We start from the raw sequence: 22036 nt of genomic DNA, 5'->3' as shown, positions 1-22036 counted from the left end.
AACCAAATCCAATTTGCAGTCAGAAATCCATACATTTCTGAGCTTGCAATGCATTCCACAACAACAACAGTAATGCATATGGTGACATGCGCACATTTGGGGCAGTATCCAGTGGTAGAATTCTACAAACTCAAATAGCACTAGCAGAGCTCTGCTGAAACTTTCCATTGCACAAGTGGTTGCACAAGCACTTGCAAAACCAGTTGCATAATGGTTGCACAAGAGTAATGAGCAACCCATTGCACAAATACCAGTGTCACCCATACTGTAGTTGTGCATCTGATTCTTCCCGCCTAAATGCAGAACTTTCCATTTATCTCTGTTAGAAATTATTTTGATAGTTTGGGCCCAATCCTCCATCATGTCAAGATCATCTTGACTCCTGTTTTTCTCCTCTAGGGTATTAGCTACCTTGTCCAGTTGAGGAGCACCCCCTTTACTCCTTCATCCAAGTCATATATAAATACATTAAACATCACAGGCCCCAGGACAGGATTCTGTGGCATCTCACTTGTCACTTCTCTCTAGGTTGATGACAAGCTCTTTGGGTATGTTCCATCACCCAGCTACAAATCCATCTAACAGTAGCATTGTCTAACCCACATATTACCAGCTTCAGGTTGCTAACGAGAATATCGTGGAGGATATTCAAAAGGCTTTCTGAAATCAAAATATTTTATGTCCATAACATTCTCCTGATCTAGCTGGCTAGTAACTCCATAAAAAATAGAATTGTGTTAGTCTGGCATGACTTGTTCTTGAGAAATTCATGCTGGCTCTTTGTGATCCTGGCTTTTTTTCCTAAATGCTTACAGACTGACTCTTTAACGATCTGTTCTAGAATCTTTCCAGATATCAGCATCAAGCTGACCAGATGGTAGTTACACGGATGTTCTCTCTGCCTCCCTTTTTTGAAGATAGCATCAACATTTGCCCACCTCCAGTCTTGTGGCACTTTACCTGTTCCTCAAGAATTTTCAAATATTGTAGACTGAGGTGCTGACCTCTGAAATGGGATTTCCACATGGGCTGTAATGTCATCACGAGCTCACTATGTGATTCTATTGTGTAGAATGTCTCCACACCCATTCCAATGTAAAATATGAATATCTTTAGGATTTCACAGTGCAAATAGTGCAGCGCTTGCATACAGCTACAGTGACTGAGTCTCTCTAGTCTATTGGCCTTGACTTGCTCTCCTTCACCTTCTTTGCACATTCCAGCTGCTAAGGGCCCACACAAAGAGCTGCAGATGTTCTATTCTGCAGGCAGTACTGGAAAAATCAGAAAAGTCACTTGTACATTATTTAAATATGTTTCTCTTCTGCATCTGCAAGCAACGGATATTGTGCTCAGAGGTGAGTGGTAAAAAGTTAAATTGTTTTTATTGCATTGTCTATTGAATATACAGCATGCCTGCTTCAAGTCCCTGGAGATTTACAAAAGACCTGTGCAGCATGACAAAACCTGCGGACGCAAATAGAAATGGATGCAAATACCAGATGTGTAGTAAATATACAGATGCAGTGCTGTCGAAGGGTGGATTTTAATGCCCTATGCTTCTTGAAAAATGTTGTTCTTGGGTATATTGGGTCGGATCCAGATTCAGTTAGTCATGCTTTAGTTCTATTGAAATTTCAAGTTAATCTTGATTAATTTAAGCATAACTAACTTTGTCTGGATCCAACCAACCATGTGCCAGCTGCTGAAGGCTATTGGGAAAGCATGAGTGGAAGAAGAACATAACCTGAATGACAAGTAATTTAGGAAAGTTAAGATGTTGGCACTAGAGGTATGGATGCAGGCATATTATCAACAGTTGTCTCTGGGATTCAAGCATTTGGATGGGTGAGCAGTAAAAGAGAAACGGGGTATGAAAAAGGGAAAAATGGGTGAGCAGTAAACGAGAAAAGTCTTACCATATTGTTCCCAGTTGGTATGGTCTGGGATCCAAAAGAATAAGAAAACCTTTTTGAATTTTAGCAGGAAGGCTGATATTCTCCCATTAAAATAAATGAGATTAAAAAGAGCAAAACACTTGCTGCATTATACCACAAGAGGTTTTTTTTTTTTTTTAACCATCATTAATTTATACCTTAATTTATATACTGGACTAAAGAGTCCATTCCCTTGTAACTGTTCCAGAGATATGAATTACCTAAACAATTGACCTCAAGTTTCATGCAGATAATAGTTTGTTAACCAGACATGAGTTCAAAGGTTTAGGGAGTTTACACAGGGTTCGGAATTACAAAGAAAGGAAATGACACAAGCTCTTTAAAAGTTTCATCTTTGCAAACTCTAATAAACAAGCATGTGTTATTTAGGTCTGGAATGGATAGTGCCCTCAGACAGAAGGGTTAGGAAGAGACATTTGTTTGGATCCCTTTAAAAACAACTATCCCTTTTGTTTAAGTCCTTTTAAATTACATACAATGCATACAACAAATGCAGCAAATAAAAAAACAGTAACAGCCCAAACCCTGTAATCTAAAAACCACAAGAATACTCATCAATTCTTATTTTGTTTAAGTACCTACATTTTTAAAAAAGGCAAAACCACCACCCAGAAAGAAAGACAGGCGGATGAGACATACATCAGCTCCCACCACAAGTAATTGTTTGTATCTTTGAAGATCAGAAGTTGCATAGTTACTGCTGCAATCCTAAGCACTCTTACTAAGGAGTAAACCTCACTGCATTGCACACATCTCTTCTTGAGAGGAGGCTTTCTGGTACACATTTAATCCATATCTGACACATGCTGCAGACTTCTAATTCTTCAGACTCAATGTCTTGCACCTTAAGCTGGCATTTTCCCCTTTTTGAAAAGTCTGTGAAACAGGACCATTCATCTCAATGGGTCCTTCACTCTGTAGAAGGTAAGTTACTCCTCAGCTGATGAGTCTTCCCAGATGATCACACAACAAATGCATAGCTGTTATTCATTTGTTAGGTGGGAGCCAGACAATTTTAGTCAAGAAAACCTTTCTATTTGAGAAATAGCTGCTGTTTCACACTGCCATATTGCTGCATGGAAAACGTGATGCCTTTTCCAGCTAGAGGACCACTGGGATTTCAAATGCCTTGTAGAATGATGGTTGCTTGAGTATTGTCGGTATTGTCTCAGATGCTTCCTGCATTGAGCAGGGGGTTGGACTCGATGGTCTTGTAGGCTGCTTCCAATCCTATGATTCTATGAGATCTATGAGATAAGGCTTATGATATCACTGATGAGTATGACACAAGTCTTCACAGCCTATGCCATAGAGTGAACATTTTTCCAAATTTCTTTGTTAAAGTTGGGTTTTTTCAACACACACACACACATGCCCCTTTTTAATCCTTGGTTGAAGTGCTCCTTCACTCTGCACTTCTTCAGCTCAGCAATGGTTGTATTAACCCCCCAGGTAGTGAAATTTACCCACTTCCCTGCCCTTTCAGAAACTTCTGTGAAATTGGCAAGAAAAAGCTTTCATGTGAAACTAATGGAGGGGAAGGGAGGCTTTTAGGAGGAGGAATGCTGCAGTTCCTGGGGCTTTCAATGTAGTTGAATTTTAAAAAATAAAAATAAAAACAGTAACATGGCTACCTTCTGCTGCAGCAAGACTCCTCGCCCGGTTATCATGGTTGCTTGGGACATATGTATCCAACATGTGTTCAAATCTGCTACTGTATTGCTAAAGTAAGCCCCTCAGGAACAATGGATGATTGGGGAATTACTCTGGTACTAGGGAAACCCCTGACCTCTGCAGTACCTGACTCTCTCCCTGTCAGAGGACAGGCTGCTGTCTGTCCAGCAGAGCTGGCCAGAAACTAACACACTTGCCAGATTGACAGATGACCAGCATGGATAGCTTAGGTGGCACATATTTGCCTGCAAGAAAGGCGTACTGAACTCACAGGGACTTACTTCTGAGTAGACTTGCATAGGATTGCCCTGTTAGGAACTTTGGTCTAGACTAGGGGTGGGCAAGTTGTGGCCCTCCAGATATTCTGGCCTGCAACTCCATGATACCTCATCACTGGCCATGCAGGCTAGGGCTGATGGGAGTTGCAGGCAAAAACTTCTGGAGGGTTACAAGCTGTCCAGCTCTGGTCTAGACAGTGGAGCATCTCTGTAAGGTTCCCAAGAGGGAAAACAGAGCTGAAACTTTGGGACCTAATCAGAAGACGAATTTGTTAGCAAATAATGAGAAACAAAATCATCTTAGTGAAAGGGTATGAGTTGCCGAAGGAGAGTGAGGGGCAGTGAGTCAAGGGCAGCTGCACAGCTGACCCTAGATTGGGTGTGTGTGAGAGAGGAGGCAGAGTGAGGGGGGATGAAGATGGGATAGAGGAGGGCAGTGAGCAAAATGATCAGGAGTGAGGAAAGATGGAAGGAGGGAGGGAAAGACGGAACTTTTAATCTATTCTTAGTCTGCAGAGATGAATGGAGGAAAAAGAGGGTGCCTTAGTGGAAGATTAGATCTGAGGCAGGATAGTCAGACATTCCCAAGGCACAGTAGGCTTTCCACTGGGCAAAACATGGAGCAATAGGGTACAAAGGCAGACATCCGGTTGAGGGGTTTGAGAGTGACTGCCAGGAGGACTGTTCTCAAAAATACACTTAGTCCAAGGATCTAAAATGCAATGTTAGCTTTTAGAAGATAAAAACAAGGGTGCCTACTGAAAGAGGGTTTTCTGGGCTACTTTCTGAAAAGCATGTAGCAGACATTTACTGGATGTTTTAGGTCAGGGGTCAGCAGAAAGTAGGTCTCCAGATTGACTTCATCTCCCACCATTCCTGACCATTGTCCATGCTGGCAGGGGCTTCTGGGAGTTGAAGTCCCAAACATCTGGAATACTAACTTCTGCCCACCCCTGTCTTAGGTGCTAGGGAGAAAGTCCCAAAGGCATCCAGGGCTGTTGGTATTTTCAGTGAATGGGTGCTATGATATTGCCATGTTTGCATTACAGCCTTCATCCTTATCAGCCTGCCTGTACTACAGCAACAGAGGCCCTTCTTAGTTGCCCACCACTGAAGGCAGTTATGTGGTTAGGTACACAAGAGGTGGCCTATTCCACAGGGGCCTCATGCCTCTGAAATAGGTTGCCATCAGTGGTCCATCAGGGCCCCAACGTTGCAGGCTTTTAGGAAGGCTCTGCAAACCTACTTGTTTTCTCTGGCCTCCCCCTGATTTGTGTGTGTGTGTGTGTGTTGTGTTTTAGACTGTTGTCTTTATGAAATTGTATGTCTATTGCTGCTTTGGGAGGTTCCTGCCCTGAAAAGTGGCCTTGAAATATTTTAAATAAAACAAAAAACCAAAAACCAGGAGTTGGAATGAAAGGAATCTTTGGTAAATCCAGTTTGATGAGATGTGAACTTCTCAACTGAGGTTTTATGGGCTGCGTGTGAATGATGCATCCTGGGTTTGTTGCATTCAGTATAGCCAGGAGTCCAGTCTCAAAGGACGAAGTCTGCCCCTTGGTTAATCATTGTCTTATTGCTGATGGATATGTGGTAATTTTTAAATTAGCGTTGTAAGTTTATTAATTTCAATGGACTGACAGTATTAGCAGCTGTAAAATGCCCATATTGAAGCGACTAGATATTCGCTCTTATTTAATGAAATGGGTCAGGATTTCTCATTACCATTTTTGCAAAATGCTTTTTGTGGTTCATTAAGAGCATTCCAGAAGGCAAAAGCCATGATTTTATACACAGCTGTCTATGAAAAGTTCCACTTCTGAACTTTATCACGTGTTCATGGGAACATACTGCCAACAATGAGTACATTCAAGAATGTAGCAAACAGGCCCCTGTACACCATAACTTCCCTCTGACAATATTCCCCTTGTGGTCCCAGCTACTGACATGACCCAAACCCTGCTTCTTGTTCTCTGTGTTTGTTTACATCAATAGTCCCCGAAGTGTGAGGTGGGTTTCTCTAAGGAGGTGGTGCAGGCTGTTGCTAGGGAAAATGAGAGCAGAGGTCAAGAATAAAGAGGAAAAAAAGGGGAGGCGGAAGAGACTGGAAGAAAGAAACAATAGGGGAGGGAGGGAGGGAGAGTCTCTTTTTGCAGGCAATCAAATGGTACTTAAATTTGTCACTAGGGTCCTTTTATATTAAAGGTCTCAAAGGTAGTTTGACAGTCCAATCAAACACTTTTTGAAAGGGACATTTGCATCTATTGTATAGCCACACCAGGACTCTTTATTAAGGGAAACACAAAGTAAACAAGTTTCAACATCTTTTTCCCCCTCAGTATTAATCTTATTTAAGAGTTAAATTAGTTGTGATAAAGAATACCATGGTTTGGTCTTGTCTGAGATACACTTTGGGAAACAGGGGTTTCTTCTGAATTTATTAGCACCCCATCCTAAATTCATATGTTGGCATGTATGGCTATGTACAGACATTATGTAGTGTGATTCTAGGGACATTAGAATATCCCTAGAATTATGCTACACTTACCCCTGCAATTAACCCTCTGGGGGTGGGGGACAGGCAGCCACGAGAAAAAATAAAGAATAAACCACTGCTGCAACTGGCAGGAAAAATGCATCTTTTTTTACAGTTTCCAAAAAGAGAGGAAGAAAAAGAGGAAACCAGGGTCACTCGCCACCTCCTGCTTGCCTGGTGAGCATCTCCCTGGAGCCATGCAAAATGTTTCTCCTCCCAAAATGACTAAACTAAACTCCCTGCCCCAATTAGGGATGGATAAATCTAGCAATTTTGATTTCTTTCAGTTTCTAATTTTTCCAGTATTAAGTTTGGTTTGTCCCAAACTTCCTGACATTTTTTAAAAAACAGGTTTCTAATATGTGCATTTTTGTATGCTTTTCTGCCTGATATACAGTTTTTCTAAACAATTTTCTTAATATAATGCTTTTAACATTATTTTCACTAATATACATTTGGGTTCGCACTTTCCCTTAATATATGCATTTTTGTACACACTTTTGGACTGATGAACTCCATTGCAAAATTCAGATAACTCCTAATTTTGAAGGACAATGGAGTTTTGGTTTGCATATTGGTTCAAAAGTACAAAATTAGGTAAATACACATTAAAATGTGACCCAAATCAATTTCTTTCCCATCCCTAGCCCCAGTTGGCCTCTGCAAATTCAGAAGTCTATTTTGTTTCAGCCCTTTTTCTAACATGTGGGCAATGGATAATATATGCAGTTACAGTGCTCCCGGGTACACATATACATAGCTGGAAATGATATTGTTCTCCCCCTTCTACTTTACTTGCATCTTCATTGTGCTGTGTTAGAAGAAGGAATATTCTTAGTATCTGGAAATGCTAGAATTACAGATCAACCCATTCACAGTGCAGGTGTTTACCTTTAAAGCCCTATACAGCTTGGGACATGGGTACCTGAAGGGCTGACTTTTCCCACATTTTATTTATTTATTACATTTATATCCCACCATTCTTCCTCTTTAAGAAACCCAAGGCAGCATACATAATCCTCCTCCTCTCCATTTTATCCTGACAACAACAACCTTGTGAGGTAGGTTGGGCTGAGAGTCTGTGACTGGCCCAAAGTCACCCAGTGACTTCCATGGCTGAGTGGGAACTAGAACCCAGATCTCCCAGCTCCCAGTCCAACACTCTAGCCAGTACACCGCACTGGCATGAACCTGTCCATGCATTAAAGGGACTACTCCCAGCATTCCCCAGGCAGCATAGCTGGCTGGGGAATGCTGGGAGTTGTACGAGTTTTTTCTGTCTAAACATGCATAGGATTGTGCCCTAAGTATTCTTCTCATTGTCTGAAGATAATCAGGTGGCTGGCAACTACTGAGAAGGCCTTCCCCACTGTGGTACCCCCAGTGGTATAGTGGTAACTTTTGAAGTGCAGGGACGTGTCATGCTTTTGACAAAAGATCTTCAGCCAGCTGAAATTCAATTTTTTTAGCTTTTGGTTAAAAACAGAAATGATCATGCAAAGAAGTGTTAGCATTTAAACTAGTGCTGTGCCGAATCCTGCCCCCTATTTTCGGGATTTTTCTCTCTCCCTGCAAAAGAAGCATTGTTTTTCCTGCCTCTCTCACAGGGAGGGGGAGAATTTAGAATTTTGGTTTTCTTCGGGGAGGGTGACTGTGTTTCCACATACCTTTTTACGTTTGGGAGGTAGCTGAAGGATCACATAGATAAGATATATATATGAAAGGCCCCCAACATGAGACTCTTTAGAGACAGGCTTCTCCAGCCTGGCAGCACTTCTTGAACTCCCATGACCTCACCCTCTCCTATAGGCAGGCATTCAGGAAGAACTCCCAGGCTGCAGAAACCTCTTTGCAAAGAGTACTGGGCTGTTGCAAACAAGCACAAATGGGACATTTGGAGCTTCAGGAAAACTCTTATCTTGCTTGCTTTGTGTTGCTGCAAGGAAGAACGTTCAGAACACTTCCTGAATGCCAATAGGAGAAGGTGAGGTGAGGTCATGCGGTTTCCTGGGAGTTCAGAAAAAGCTGCCAGGATAAAGAGTCCTGGGCAGCTACAAGTGCCTGGACAGGATGGGGGGGGGGATTTTTAAAGTAAATAAAATAAAATAAAGTAGAAGGTCCTCAGCCACCGCCTACACTTAACAAGGTATGCAGAAATCCTGTCCTCCTCCCCAAGGAGAAAGTTATTCAACTTTTGCCAGAGTTATTGTTTTGCTTCCCCCTCACCCCATGAAATGTCGAAAATGGAAGAATCCACATATTTGGCACAGAGCTAATTTAAACTGCTAGTGTGAAGTAGGAACACCATCAAGGAGAAGGAAAGAAGTATTCAGCACCTGCTTGATTATTTTCCTCATTCTCTGATTTCCTCTATACTAGTCTGTCACAAACCTTAGTCAAACATGAAAGCGTCATTATCACTTCATTTACTTGCCAAAGCAAGGAGGGCCTGTCAATGAGCCTGGTGCTCCAGCAGATGATATCATCATTCCTACTCTGTAGAACAACGGTGGAGAACCCCTTTAACCCAAGGGCCAAATTGCATCTCAGAGAAGCTCTTGGGAGCCACATTTCAGTGGTGGGTGGGGCCAAAGGCAAAAGGGGTGGGGCAAAAATGACACAAAATATTAATAGTTCTAACATAGTGTAGTTCAAAGCTCTTCCTGCCAGCAGCTAAGCATCAGCTAGGAGCCTAGGGCATTTCAAAATTTTAGAATGGAGAAAAAACTGCCTAAAAGCCAGGAAACCATGGAACACAGTGGTTGGGGGAAAGAGGTTGGGGTCAGGGAAGGGGTCATGGTTATCGGGGGGACCCCAGGTCAGGGTTTCAAGCCCTCCCACTGAATACTGAAGAAACAGACTCTCTGTACAATCCATAAAGTCTTTATTCAGTTAAAACACATCTTCACACCTGTAAAGTAAGGATGGACAAAAGTCCCTTACCTGGTCCAGCAGCTTGCTTCGCGGTGGGGGGGAGGCGCTCTGTCCCTCCCCCTGAAATTCTGGGCGGGGGGGAGGCGCCCCATCCCTCCCCGCTGAAATTCTGGCCGGGGGGGAGGCGCCCCGTCCCTCCAGCCGCGAATCCTCCTGGCCATCCGGGACGCAAATGGCGGCGGCCGTAGCCGCCGCCATTTGCGTCCCTGCAGTCAGCCATGATAGGCTACGTAAATGTTTATGTAGCCTATCACGGCTGACTTTGGGGGGGGAAGCACGTACTCAAATGGCGGCGCCCATGGGCGCCGCCATTTGCATTACTTATTTGGGCACGTGTAGTCTACGTAGACATTTACGTAGACTACGGCAAAAATAAGGGCAATGCTATGTTTATGTTTACGTAGACTACACGTGCCCAAATAAGGAACACAAAGGAACACATTTGCGTACGTGTTTTTTTTTTCCTTCCAAAGTCAGCCGTGATAGGCTACTTAAACATTTACATAGCCTATCATGGTGTTTTTTGAAAATCTAGCCGTGATAGGCTACGTAAATCTTTACGTAGCCTATCGAGTTTGTTGTTGTTGATTTTTTTTTACTTGGAAATGGTGGCAGCGGCGGCTGGTCGGAAGACTGGCCACAGCCGCTGAACCGCCGCCGGGAGCCACCGGGAGCTGCTACCACCAGGGACATTCACGCAAGGTAAGTCCCATCCCGGGGGCGTGGAGGACCGTTTCTCCACCAATTTCGGGGGGCCGAATGCGTTGGCATTCAGCCTCCCAGAGATTCGTGGAGAAATTCTCCGACATCCCTACAAGTGGGTGGGGAGTAGGGATGGACGAAAGTCCCTTACCTGTTCTCGAAGCTTGCTTCGCGGTGGGGGGGAGGCGCTTTGGTTCTCCCCCTGAAGTTCAGGCGAGGGGGGGGAGGCGCCCCGCCTCACCCGGCCAAAAGTCAGGCCGGGTAGGAGCGCCCCGTCTACCCGGCTGCAAAAAAAAAGTAAAAAAACACACACACACACACCCGTGATAGGCTACGTATAGGGATGTACGAAAGTCACTTACCTTTTTGTAGCTTGGCTTCGCGGTGGGGGGGAGGCGCGTCGCTTCTCCCCCCGAAGTTCAGGCGAGGGGGGGAGGCACCCCGCCTCGCCTGGCCGAAATTCAGGCCGGGGAGAAGCGCCCTGTCTCCCCGGCCGCGAAACAAAAAGTAAAAAAAAAAAAAAGACCCCGTGATAGGCTACATGATGATTTACATAGCCTATCATGGCTAGATTTCCAAAGTCAGCCGTGATAGGCTACGTAAATCGTCACGTAGCCTATCATGGGTGTGTGTGTGTGTGTTTTTACTTTACTTTTTTTTTTTGCAATGGCGGCAGCGGCAGCCGGTCGGAAGACCAGCCGCCACCCCCGCCCCCAATGAAACGCCACCGAACCGCCGCCGGGACCCGCCGCCGAGAGGGACATTCACCGAAGGTAAGTCCCATCCTGGGGGGGCGGGGGGCCGGCGGAGAACTTCCCCAAAACTTTCAGGGGGCCGAATGCGTCGGCGCTCAGCCTCCCGAAGATTCGTGGAGAAATTCTCCGCCAACCCTAGTGGGGAGGGTGGGGGAAGATGGTCTCTGAACATGGGCCTCCTGTTCAATAAGCTCCTGGGAAGCATCATCCCTGTGAAGGCTAGGAGCTGTCCACGAAGCCTAATGAGCTAAACAAAGCAAGGCAGTTGCCTATCAACTAAATGGATGGTTTCCTGTTATGCCCGACAGGCTTTTACTGGGATCCTCCTTCAGGGGGGATCCTCTTGACCCAACTTCCGATATGCAGCCAATCTGGTGAACCACCTTCCACCTCTTCTCATCTCTGCTTGCTTAAGCCTGGGGCGGACTCTGGGATCTGTCAATTCTGGTGCTCCCTCCCCCTCTGACAAGGGCTGAGTTCCAGGGAGGGGGGAAGATGGTCTCTGAACCTGGGCCTCCTGTTCAATAAGCTCCTGGGAAGTTTCATTCCTGACTCCTGGAGAATCTGGGGGAATTTCCTCCCCCACTCTCTGTCTCGACTGAGTTTCTTGTAGCTCTCCCTCTGAATCTGACTCAGAATCTGAAACCAAACCAGGGAGCCTGGGTTCCATCTTGACACCCCAGAAGGCCTGAGGGTGACCACACCTGGTGGAAAGACCCTAGAGCTGTGCTCTCTCCCCTCATTCCCCCTCTGTTATACCATGTTTCCCCTTCATTACATTCCACAAACAAGGCATCTTGTTTGCTGAATGCTCTTCCTAGGGAGGTTTGCCTGGTACCTGATCTTATACCCATTTGATGCTACATGAAGGCCTTTTTATTTTCCCAGCCCTTTTAAAATACCAGCTAAATAGGTTTAAGCTGGCTGTTGTTTGTTTCTGCTGTTTTATTCACATCATTGTTACTGATTTGTCATTTAATTGCTTAATTTGTATTTTTATTTAAGGGTAATCTATGCATCGTATGAATCAAGCAGTATCAGGATCTGAGGACCATATATAAAGGAAGACATTTTCAGGGAGGTAACTGTAGGGATGTACGAAAGTCACCTACCTTTTCGAAGGGTGACATTCGCAGTGGGGGGGAGATGCTCCATCCCTCCCCCCGAAATTCTCTGGCCGGTTCCGCTTGGCGGAGATTCTACGGAGCCACTGGCCGGGGCTGCCCACAGCCGGACATCCGGCCGCTTGGCAGCCTGCAGGGACGCAAATGGCAGCGGCCATAGCCGCTGCCATTTGTGTCCCTGTATTTTGCCGTGATAGGCTACATAAGTATTTATGTAGCCTATCACGGCAAAAAAACCCCCAAAACAGCGAACACAAATGGAAGCGTCTACGGCGGCCGCCATTTGCATTCCTTTTTTTTTTGCCGTTTTAGCCTACGTAAATATTTATGTAGGCTATTACGGCAAAAAAAAAAAAAGGAACGCCAATGGCGTAGTGGCCGCCATTTGCGTTCCCTTTTTTTTTTGCCTTAATAGCCTGCGTAAATATTTACGTAGGCTAAAACAGAAAAAAAAGGGAATGCAAATGGCAGCCACCGTAGGTGCCGCCATTTGCGTTCGCTGTTTGTTTGGGTTTTTTGCTGTGATAGGCTAAGTAAATACTTACGTAGCCTATCACAGCTTTCTAGGGATGTACGAAAGTGACTTACCTTCTCACGAAATTGATTCGTGGTGGGGGGGAGGCACTCCGTCCCTCCCCCCGAAATTCTGGCCAGGGGGGAAGCACTCCGTCCCTCCCCCCCCAAATTCTGGCCAGGGGAGAGCTCCATCCCTCCCCCCTGAAATTCTGGCCGTGGGTGAGGCGCTCCGTCCCTCCCCCCCGAATCCTGGCTGGCCGGGTGCGCAAATGGCGGCAGCCATAGCCGCTGCCGTTTGCGTCCCTGCAGTCAGCCGTGATAGGCTACATAAATGTTTACGTAGCCTATCACGGCTGAGTAAAAAAACCAAAACCAAAACCGCACGTATGCTACTTGACGCTACGCTATTTGCGTTCCCCTTATTTTCGCCATAGTCTACGTAAATGTTTACGTAGACTACACATGCCAAAATAAGGAACGCAAATGGCGGTGCCTATGGGCGCCGCCATTTGCATACGGGCGGTTGTTTTTTTCTTTTTTTTACTCAGTCATGATAGGTTACGTAAACATTTACGTAGGCTATCATGGTGTTTTTAAAAATTTAGCTGTGAAAGGCTATGCAAATCTTTATGCAGCCTATCACATTTTTTTTTTTTTAACTTGGAAATGGTGGTGGCGGCAGCCGGTCAGAAGACCCGCCGCCGCCGCTGCCACCGCCGCCAAACCACCGCCGGAGCCGCCGCTGCCAGGAGGATTCGCCCAAGGGAAGTCCCGTCCCGGGGGGGCAGGGGGGCAGACCGTTTCGCCACTGATTTCGAGGGGCCGAATGCGCTGGCATTCGGCCTCCCCGAGATTCATGGCGAAATTCTCTGACATCCCTACAGCTTCTGCAGGGACGCAAATGTAGGGATGGTGAAGAATTTCTCCCCGAATCTTCAGGAGGCCGAGCGCCGATGCATTCAGCCCCCCGAAGTTGGTTGGGAAATTCTCTGCCTGCCCCCCCCCGGACGGGACTTACCTTTGGCGAATGTCCCTCTCGGCGGCGGGTCCCGGCGGTGGTTCAACGGCATTTCGTCGCGGGCGGGGGCGGCGGCCGGTCTCCCGACTGGCTGCCACTGCCGCCATTGCAAAGAAAAAAAAATAAAGTAAAAAAAAAACAAATAAACCACCCGTGATAGGCTACGTAACGATTTACGTAGCCTATCATGGCTAGATTTCCAAAGTCAGCTGTGATAGGCTACGTAAATCGTCACGTAGCCTATCACGGCTGACTTTGGAAAAAAAAAAAAAGCACGTACGCAAATGGCACGTCTAGTCTACATAAAGATTAACGTAGACTACGGCGAAAATAATGGCACATAAAATGTTTAAGTAAAAATGTTTATGTAGACTAGACGTGCCAAAATAAGGAACGCAAATGGCGGCGCCCCATGAGCGCCACCATTTGCATAACCGCTTTCCCCCCCCAAAGTCACCTGTGATGATTTATGTAGACTTTGGAAATCTAGCCGTGATAGGCTACATAAATCGTCACGTAGCCTATCACGGGGTCTTTTTTTTTTAACTTTTTGTTTCGCGGCCGGGGAGATGGGACGCTTCTCCCCGGCCTGAATTTCGGCCGGGCGAGGCGGGGCGCCTCCCCCCCTGGCCTGAATTTCGGCCGGGCGAGGTGGGACGCCTCCCCCCCCTCACCTGAACTTCAGGGGGAGAAGCGAAGCGCCTCCCCCCCACTGCGAAGACAAGCTGCGAAAAGGTAAGTGACTTTTGTACACCCCTACACAAATGGCGTCCCTGCGTTAGCCGTGATAGGTTACGTAATTATTTACGTAGCCTATCACGGATATTATAGCGATGTACAAAAGTGACTTACCTTTAGCAGATTATGTTGATGGTGGGGGGGGAGGCGTTCCATCCTGCCCCCTGGAATCCTCGATGGGGGGGAGGCGATCCGTTCCTCCCCCTCGGAATCCTCGATGGCTGTCTGTGCTGTCTGGAAGCTCTGTCGAGCAGCCGGCCAGGCCCAGCCCAGCCCAGAGATGTCTGCAACTGGATTTCCGGCCGCGGAGGGCTCTGGGAAAAAACAAAACAAAACCGCGTACGCAAATGGCAATGGGTATGGCCGCTGCCATTTGCGTTCCTTATTTTTGGCCGTATGAATCTACGTAAATATTTACATAGACTATGACGGCGAAAATAAAGGGCAACGCAAATAACGTAGTGGGCGCTATTTGCGTCCCTTTTTGATTCACCGTTTTAGCCCACGTAAATCTTTCTGTAGGCTAAAACGGCGAATCAAAAAGGGACGCAAATAGCACCCACTACGCTATTTGCGTTCCCCTTTATTTTCGCTGTCATAGTCTACGTAAATATTTACCTAGACTAAGACAGCCAAAAATAAGGAACGCAAATGGTGGCAGCTGTAGCCGCTGCCATTTGCGTACGTGGTTTTTTTTTTTTAAACCCACCCAGCCATGATAGGCTATGTAAAGATTTACGTAGCCTATCACGTCTTTTTTTTTTTTTAAACAAGACTGGAAATGGTAGCGGCAGCACCGGCAGCTGGTCGGAAGACCAGCCGCCGCAGCCGCCGCAGCCGCCGCAGCCTCCACAGCCACCACAGCTGCCACAGCCGCTGGAGCCGCCGCCGCCCAGAAGATCCACCCCAGGTAAGTTTCGTCCCGGGGGGGGATCCGTGGGGGGCAGGGGTGTGTGGCAGGATGTTCCGCCATGGAGTTCGGGGGGCTGAATGCACTGGCATTCGGCCTCACCGAGATTTGTGGCGGAATTCTCTGACATCCCTACTGGTATAATGAGGAAGCGAATGGCGGCTGCAGACGTGGCCACCATTCTCAAGTCAGTGTGGACGGCAGCAGGTAAGTGCTCCATTTTGCGTGCTTTTTGTGGGGTGGGGGGGCAGGGGCTTCATTCCGCCATGGATTTCGGGGGGCCGAATGCACTGGCATTTGGCCTCACCGAGATCTGTGGCAGACTTCCCTGACATCCCTAGGTAACTGGAAAGATGATGAGCTGATGGGAACACAGAATTTTCTTCTACAAAAGGCTCCCGGGATATAGGAGAACGGCTTTGGAAACATGCCAATTTTTTTTCTTTCCCAGTGGAACAGAAATGTCTGTAAATAAATAAATATGTTAAAGTTAAGATATCAAGGTTAGGGAAGGAAGGTGGGGTCATTTTATTGAAAAGTAGTCTGCATTCATTTTGGTTTGGAATAAAGTAAAAGCTAAGGTGCAACCATATAAACTATTGGGTAATCTATGAAAGATCATAATATAAAAAGGGAGAAAATTATATGTCAGCTGAGAGAAATACTTTGTATGTGCTTTTGACATTTTAACAGTTTTCTTACCCAGTTTTCCTCCACCTTGATATATATGTCATATAATTTGTTCTGTGGCCTTGTGCTTTCCCCTTCCCCTAATGGCTTGCTGACAGTTAGCAGTTCGTTGTTGTTTCATTATTGGCTTCAAGTTTCTTTATTGCTGTAATTATGTTGTTTTACTTACATGCATTGGTTCAGCTAGGTAAATTTAAACCCTGGACCTAGGGTTTATGCATGTTTAGACAAGTTGGCTGGGGAATGCTGGGAGTTGTAGGACTTTCTTTCTGTCTAAACATGCAAAGGATTAATGATCAGTGTGGGGTGGAGCTTTAGACAGCCATGTGCATTACAGTTGTAAAGCACACAACTAACATTTCTCTCTCTACCCACCTTTACCACCATCCACCATTTCGTGCTTTACAACTGCTTCTACAACAGTTTGCCAACTGAATGTGTGTGTGTGTGTATTCTGAGCATGTGCAGTTTGCATTTTAAACTCACTTAAACCACAAAACTACCAGGACTACAGGAATAAAATGAAGTTTACTTCTGCTGCCCTGATCTCCTCATTACTTGCAGCTCTCTGGGTCATTGGGAGGGTGGTGGTGGCTGTGCTGTGGTGTCCTGGACATCACCCCCAAGGTCCAAACCTACCTGAACCACTGCTTATATGGAGGAATTCATCTCTCAATAATAAGTTGTTCAATAAAATTACGTACCAGTTATTTACTTCCATAAATTTTGTATTGAAGGGTATAGGAATTGGCGGGGGGGACGGATGCACATTGACTACCTATTGTGAAAGGTGTAGTAGATGACTATTTCTTCACATTTCCCACAAACCTACTTACTTCCTGTCATTCATGTGGACACTTGGAAGGTGGTTACAGTCACAGATTAGTCTTCCGTGATATTTCGACCTCTTTCTGTTCATGAGGAAAAGTACAAAATATCATGCCTAAGCTATGCTTTACTTAAGGCCTTTATGCCTGTCACATATCTAAGACATTCCCACAACCCTGGGGACAAAGATAGATGCTGTTAGATTCAGAATCTGAATGGGTGGGTTTCAAGTAAACTCCCAGGGATCTGACAGAGGTTTTGAACTGTTTCTCTGATGCAGTCAAAGTTCCTTGATTCTTATTTTGGCAACTTGGGCTGAGGGGCATAAGAGATGACAGAAAACCTCACAGCCATTTTTCTTTTTCCAAAACACCCATTTCCTTAAATGCTTCTAAATTAGCCTCTTTTATTGTGTTTATTCTCCCCCTCGATGTTGTTATTATCCTGTTTACCCAACGTCACTCTGTGAGCGTCTCCAGGCTCCTTCCAGCCAGCACACACAATACGTTATAATTATATAATTACACCATTGTAATCAAATAATTAAGATACATGCTAAACACATATTAGAGCCAACAAAGAAAAACGAGCAGCAGACACAGGCAAGGCATTGAGCAAGACAGAGGAAGGCGGAAGTGGGTTGTTCTTCTAGTGAGCCACGGGCCCTGGGCTTTGGTGACTAACTGAGTGTGAATTCAGGCAGCAGAACAAAAGAAGATAGTTGTGGCTTTGCAATAAAGCCAGTAGATCTGCTTACAGGAGCTTTCTGAGAACTTGTGAATGGCTGCAATCTGACCAATGCCATCCCAAAATTATTTTATCATGCTGTTACTTGTTTATACGTATTTTAACACCCCATTATATTCCCAGGGCCATATATTGCAGCATAAAACAGTTAGCAGGACTAAATTACACCTAAAAAGCTTGGGGAAACAATAAAAGTCAGTGTCTAGAGCTGAAAGATCAATAAGGGAGGCACCAAGTGAAATTGACTGGTGTTCCTCAACTGGGACACTACAGCTAAGATGGTTATGCCAAAGAAGAAGGTAATATGATCAGTTATTGCTAAACAGATCAATGTAGGAGCAGCTTCTGTTAGAGGACTTCTCTCCATCTGCCCCTGGCTCTGCCCCCTTCCTGCAGGGATCATGTCCAAACTCCCCTTCCTATGTTCCCTGTAAGGAAGTGACTCTGTATTACAACAGTCACTCAACCTGGCTCACCTGAGATGGTGGGTGTACCCACAGGAGACCCTCCACGGGAGATCTTAATGTAGCACAAGTAGGTACACATGGAGCCTAGCAGTCCTTCTGAAGGCCCTACTGATTATACAACCTCTAGAGGCTCTGTCTGTACTGGGTGAGGTGCCCAGTCAACTGGTTAAGGAGTATTAATTTAAAGTATTTTTATCCTGCTCCTCAGCCAAAAAGGCACATTGAGCAGCTCACAAACAACAAGTTAAACAATATGGTCCCCTGCCCACAGGCTTAAAATCCCCAAAGACAGGACACAGAAGGAAAAAGGGATGGGTATGGAAGAGGAAACAATGAAGTAGAACAATGAAGCAGGGGTGTTGGAATGGCCCTACTTCTCCTCTCCTCTCCCTCAGTACAGTCTGCTGGGATGGCTGATGGTGGTGACAGATGAGAGAGGAGAAGCCTTCATGGAGGTGGTCTTCAGCAAGACTGGTCGAATGGTCCTTCTTCCTTTCCCATTATGGCCCCTCTGTACAGCCTGCTGGAATAGCTGCTGGTGTGAGTACAGCAGGGATGGGCAACTGCAAGTGGTTCAGGGCTATTTTCACCCCAGAGCCACCCACAAGCCACACTCTGTGGGGCACCAAAAAATAAATAATAATAAATGACATCCATAGCATGGAGGCTAAATTTGATCTCTCTGGATTCCATTTTTTTAATTAAGAAAACATAGGGATGTCAGAGAATTCTGCCATGGATCTCGGTGAGGCCCACCCAAAATCTGTGGTGGAATGAAGCCTCCTGCCCCCCCCCCCCGCAAAATGGGCCCGGAACGGAGCACCTTTCTGCTGCCATCCAGGCTGACTTGTGAATGGCGGCCGCATCTGCGGCCGCCATTCACTTCTTCCATATAGCCGTGCTAGGCTACGTAAGTATTTACGTAGCCTATCACGGCAAAATACAGGGACGCAAATGGCGGTGGCTATGGCAGCCGCCATTTGCATCCCTGCAGGCTGCCCAGTGACCGGATGTCCGGCTGTGGGCGGCCCCAGCTGGCGGCTCTGTGGAATCTCTGCGGAGCGGAGCCAGCTGGAGAGAATTTTTTTGGGGGGGACGGAGCGCCTCCCCCCCCCATGAATGTCACCCTTCAAAAAGGTAAGTGACTTTCGTACATCCCTAAGAAAACACATTTTTCCTGAATTCAGCTGCATTGAAGGTGGCCAATGGGTGGCACAGTGGGGCTGATGGGGGCTGCATGTGCCCTGCAGGCTGCATGTTGTCCATCCCTGGAGTAAAGGCATTTCTCACTTTTGATGATGTGAAATAATGGCCAAACTCCGTAGTTACATAGCTCTGAAGGCTATTTGCACATCTGGTTTGGCCTTAAAACAATTATACACAAATCTCTAGTGCAGGAAATTTGGGGGCTTTGCTTCCTGTAATGAAGTTGCACACCTTGACTGGCAGGAAGAATAAATATACAATTCTATGCATACTTCTGAATACATATGCATAATATTGCGCTCTAAGGTTGCATTCCTATTGATAATTATTTGGGAGCCAGTCCCATTGAAATCAGTGGGACTTACATCTAAGTAAACATGAAATATCCTGCTGTAGGTATTCTACTTCATAAGGCTTCCAATCCTCCCCTCCCCCCACCCTGGGATATGAGACGCAAGATGACCCCCCCCCCGATAATATCATAAAATATCTCTGAAAGAAGATTATGGATCTCTTCAGGAACAGGACAGGTTTTTCTCAGGTTTTAGGGCACAATCCTATGGGGATAGGCAGCTGCTTCCCAACTTGGAGGCGGCCACCTATCCAATGTAGGGCAGGAGAAGCATGGAGGGGATCGTTCCCTCCGTGCTTCTCCTGCCCTGCATTTGTGGCTAGACAGCCGATTTCGACTGTCTAGCCATAGGAAGGCAGAGTGGGGGAAGAGGCTGACAGACGACACATAGGAAGAATCATACCGGCATTTCTGCCTTCCCCACCCTGGAACACCCCTTTTTGGCTGCTTTGTACTTTTCTGAGTGTGGAGCACAGGGCTGTTCCAGAAGGGAGGGAAGGTCAGTTCTCCAGGAACTGACCTTGGAGCATGGGCTCTGAAGTTAGATCCCGGAAAACCACATATCCTATGGCCATCTAGCTGCTGACTAGTGGCCATAGGATTGCTCCCTCCGAGACTTACACAACACCAGCACATTGATTCTTCTGATCTTGGAGTGTCACTTCACATTACAAACATAGACCCACTTGCACATATTATCACACCACTTCCCCTGTGGAGATTTAATTTGAAGGTTTCAGCGCTCTGCCCACTCACTGACAGTAAACCTTGTTGAACTCAATGGGTGGGTATCAGTCTCAGCTGGGATGAATTCCTGGAGTGACCACAGTTGAATTGAGGTGGAGGGTGTGTTTCTAAGATGAAACTCTGGTAGGATGTCGTGAATGCAGTTCAGGGTTCGGGAATTCCTTGAGCAACCCCTGCCTGCGACCCCTGAACTGCGCCCACCGAGACACTGTCCTTGTTTGCTCCCTGCTCGTGCCCGCTTGTGCTCCAAAGTACTCACTGCAAACCCGTTCGGTGAGCGCCACCATTTTTGCACCTTTGAGTTCTGCATAAAACAGGACGTTTAAAAAATGCGCATATTCAAATAGGCACAGTTTGGAGCTGGGAAAGCTAAATATGCGCAATATTAGAGGTAAGTAAATGTGTCCCCAACCAGTCGTGTCCGACTCTAGGGTGTGGTGCTCATCCCCGTTTCTAAGCCAAAGAGCCAGCGCTGTCCAAAGACGCTTCCGTGGTCATGTGGCCGGCATGACTGATCACCGAGGTGCATGGAACGCTGTTACCTTTCACGCCGAAGCGGTACCTATTTATCCACTTGCAATTTCTTGCTTTCGAACTGCTAGGTTGGCAGGAGCTGGGACTGAAGATGGGAGCTCACTCCGTCACGCAGCACTCGGGTCTTGAACTGCTGTCCTGCTGACCTTCCGGTCTGCAGTTCAGCATCTTAACCACTAAGCCACCGCAGCCCCAATATTAGGGGTATAACCCCTCTAATATTGTGCTTATTTAGCTTTCCCAGCTCCAAACTGCGCATATTTGAATATGCACATTTTTTCAACTTCCTGTTTTATGCAGAAATCAAAGGCATGAAAATGGCGGCGCTCACCCAACGGGTTTGCAGTGAGCACTGGGGAATTCACCAAACTCGTGGGTGGCTCGAGCGCAGGTTTCGGGGGGATGCGAGCAGGGACGCTGCTTCGGCGAGTGCCTGGAGAACCCGAACTAGGGTGAGTTCTTGCATCCCTAAACTCTGGCTCTCTCTTGAACATATTTGCTAGGGATGGCTAAGAATTTCCTTTCAGTTAGTTTTTGATGAGAATTTACCAAAATTCGCAAATGTCTTCATACTTGATTGGGATGGTAAGAACTTGCCATTTTCTCTTGTGGGAGAAAGCAAAACTGACATTCATTAATCCCTAACTGAGACCCTCCATGTCAGCATCATCCAAGGAACTCCTAGAATTTGTAGTATGTTGTTGAGGGCCGTGTATCTATGGTGCTTTCCTTGCTTCTCCCTCCTAGTTTGCAGCTCCACCCATGGAATATGCATTGTATTACGACCAGTTCTCTGCTTGCAGCATACTGTAGTCAGAATTATGTGGAGGGCCACTCTGTGGAAGGTCTTGTATTAGGGACAGGGATTGTATGTCATGACTTGGTTCCTTCCAGTCATGAGTCTCCATCATTCTGTTGTTACTCTAATATTCAAAGGCACATCCTATGCATGCTTCTGGGGGGGGCAATTCCTATTTAACTCAGTAGGACTAAGTTCTGAGTAGACCTGTATAGGATCAGGCTCAATCTCCCATAATTCTGTGGTCAGAAATAAACTTACTTCTAAACAACAGAAGAAGAAAACTGACTTCAATAATAATTAAATTGTTTTAAAATCTAAGAAGATTACTCCAGGCTTTTCAGTATGGCAAGAAAACTGCACAGATCAGTGCGTCCTGTAATCATCGCCTTAGGGTCCCTTGTGATCAAGATTACAAGGACTCAAGCAGCTTACCACATTGTGGCTTTTGCAAATGTCTGTCATATCCCCAGGGTTGTGCTTTTAGCAGTTCAATCAACACCCCAATGTTAATAAATCCTAT

The 22036-nt window shown here is 46.1% G+C and overlaps 1 protein-coding gene across 1 annotated transcript in view; it reads left to right on the top strand.

Annotated features, from left to right (window-relative positions):
* The first annotated feature begins 1222 nt into the window (after positions 1-1222).
* LOC146351249 (uncharacterized) overlaps positions 1223-22036 on the top strand; it is a 42459-nt gene continuing 21645 nt past the window's right edge. Inside the window, exons 1-2 of the mRNA XM_084842011.1 lie at positions 1223-1358; positions 21015-21166. Of these exons, the coding sequence (XP_084698137.1) occupies positions 1253-1358; positions 21015-21166 (258 nt within the window). The 5' untranslated portion in view covers positions 1223-1252. The remainder of the gene's footprint in view (positions 1359-21014; positions 21167-22036) is intronic.

Source organism: Heloderma suspectum, chromosome 3 (genome assembly GCF_057233095.1).
Source record: "Heloderma suspectum isolate Gila_16-S chromosome 3, 16-S_ref, whole genome shotgun sequence".
NCBI lineage: Eukaryota > Metazoa > Chordata > Lepidosauria > Squamata > Helodermatidae > Heloderma > Heloderma suspectum.
This window is presented reverse-complemented; position numbering and strand designations above follow the sequence as displayed.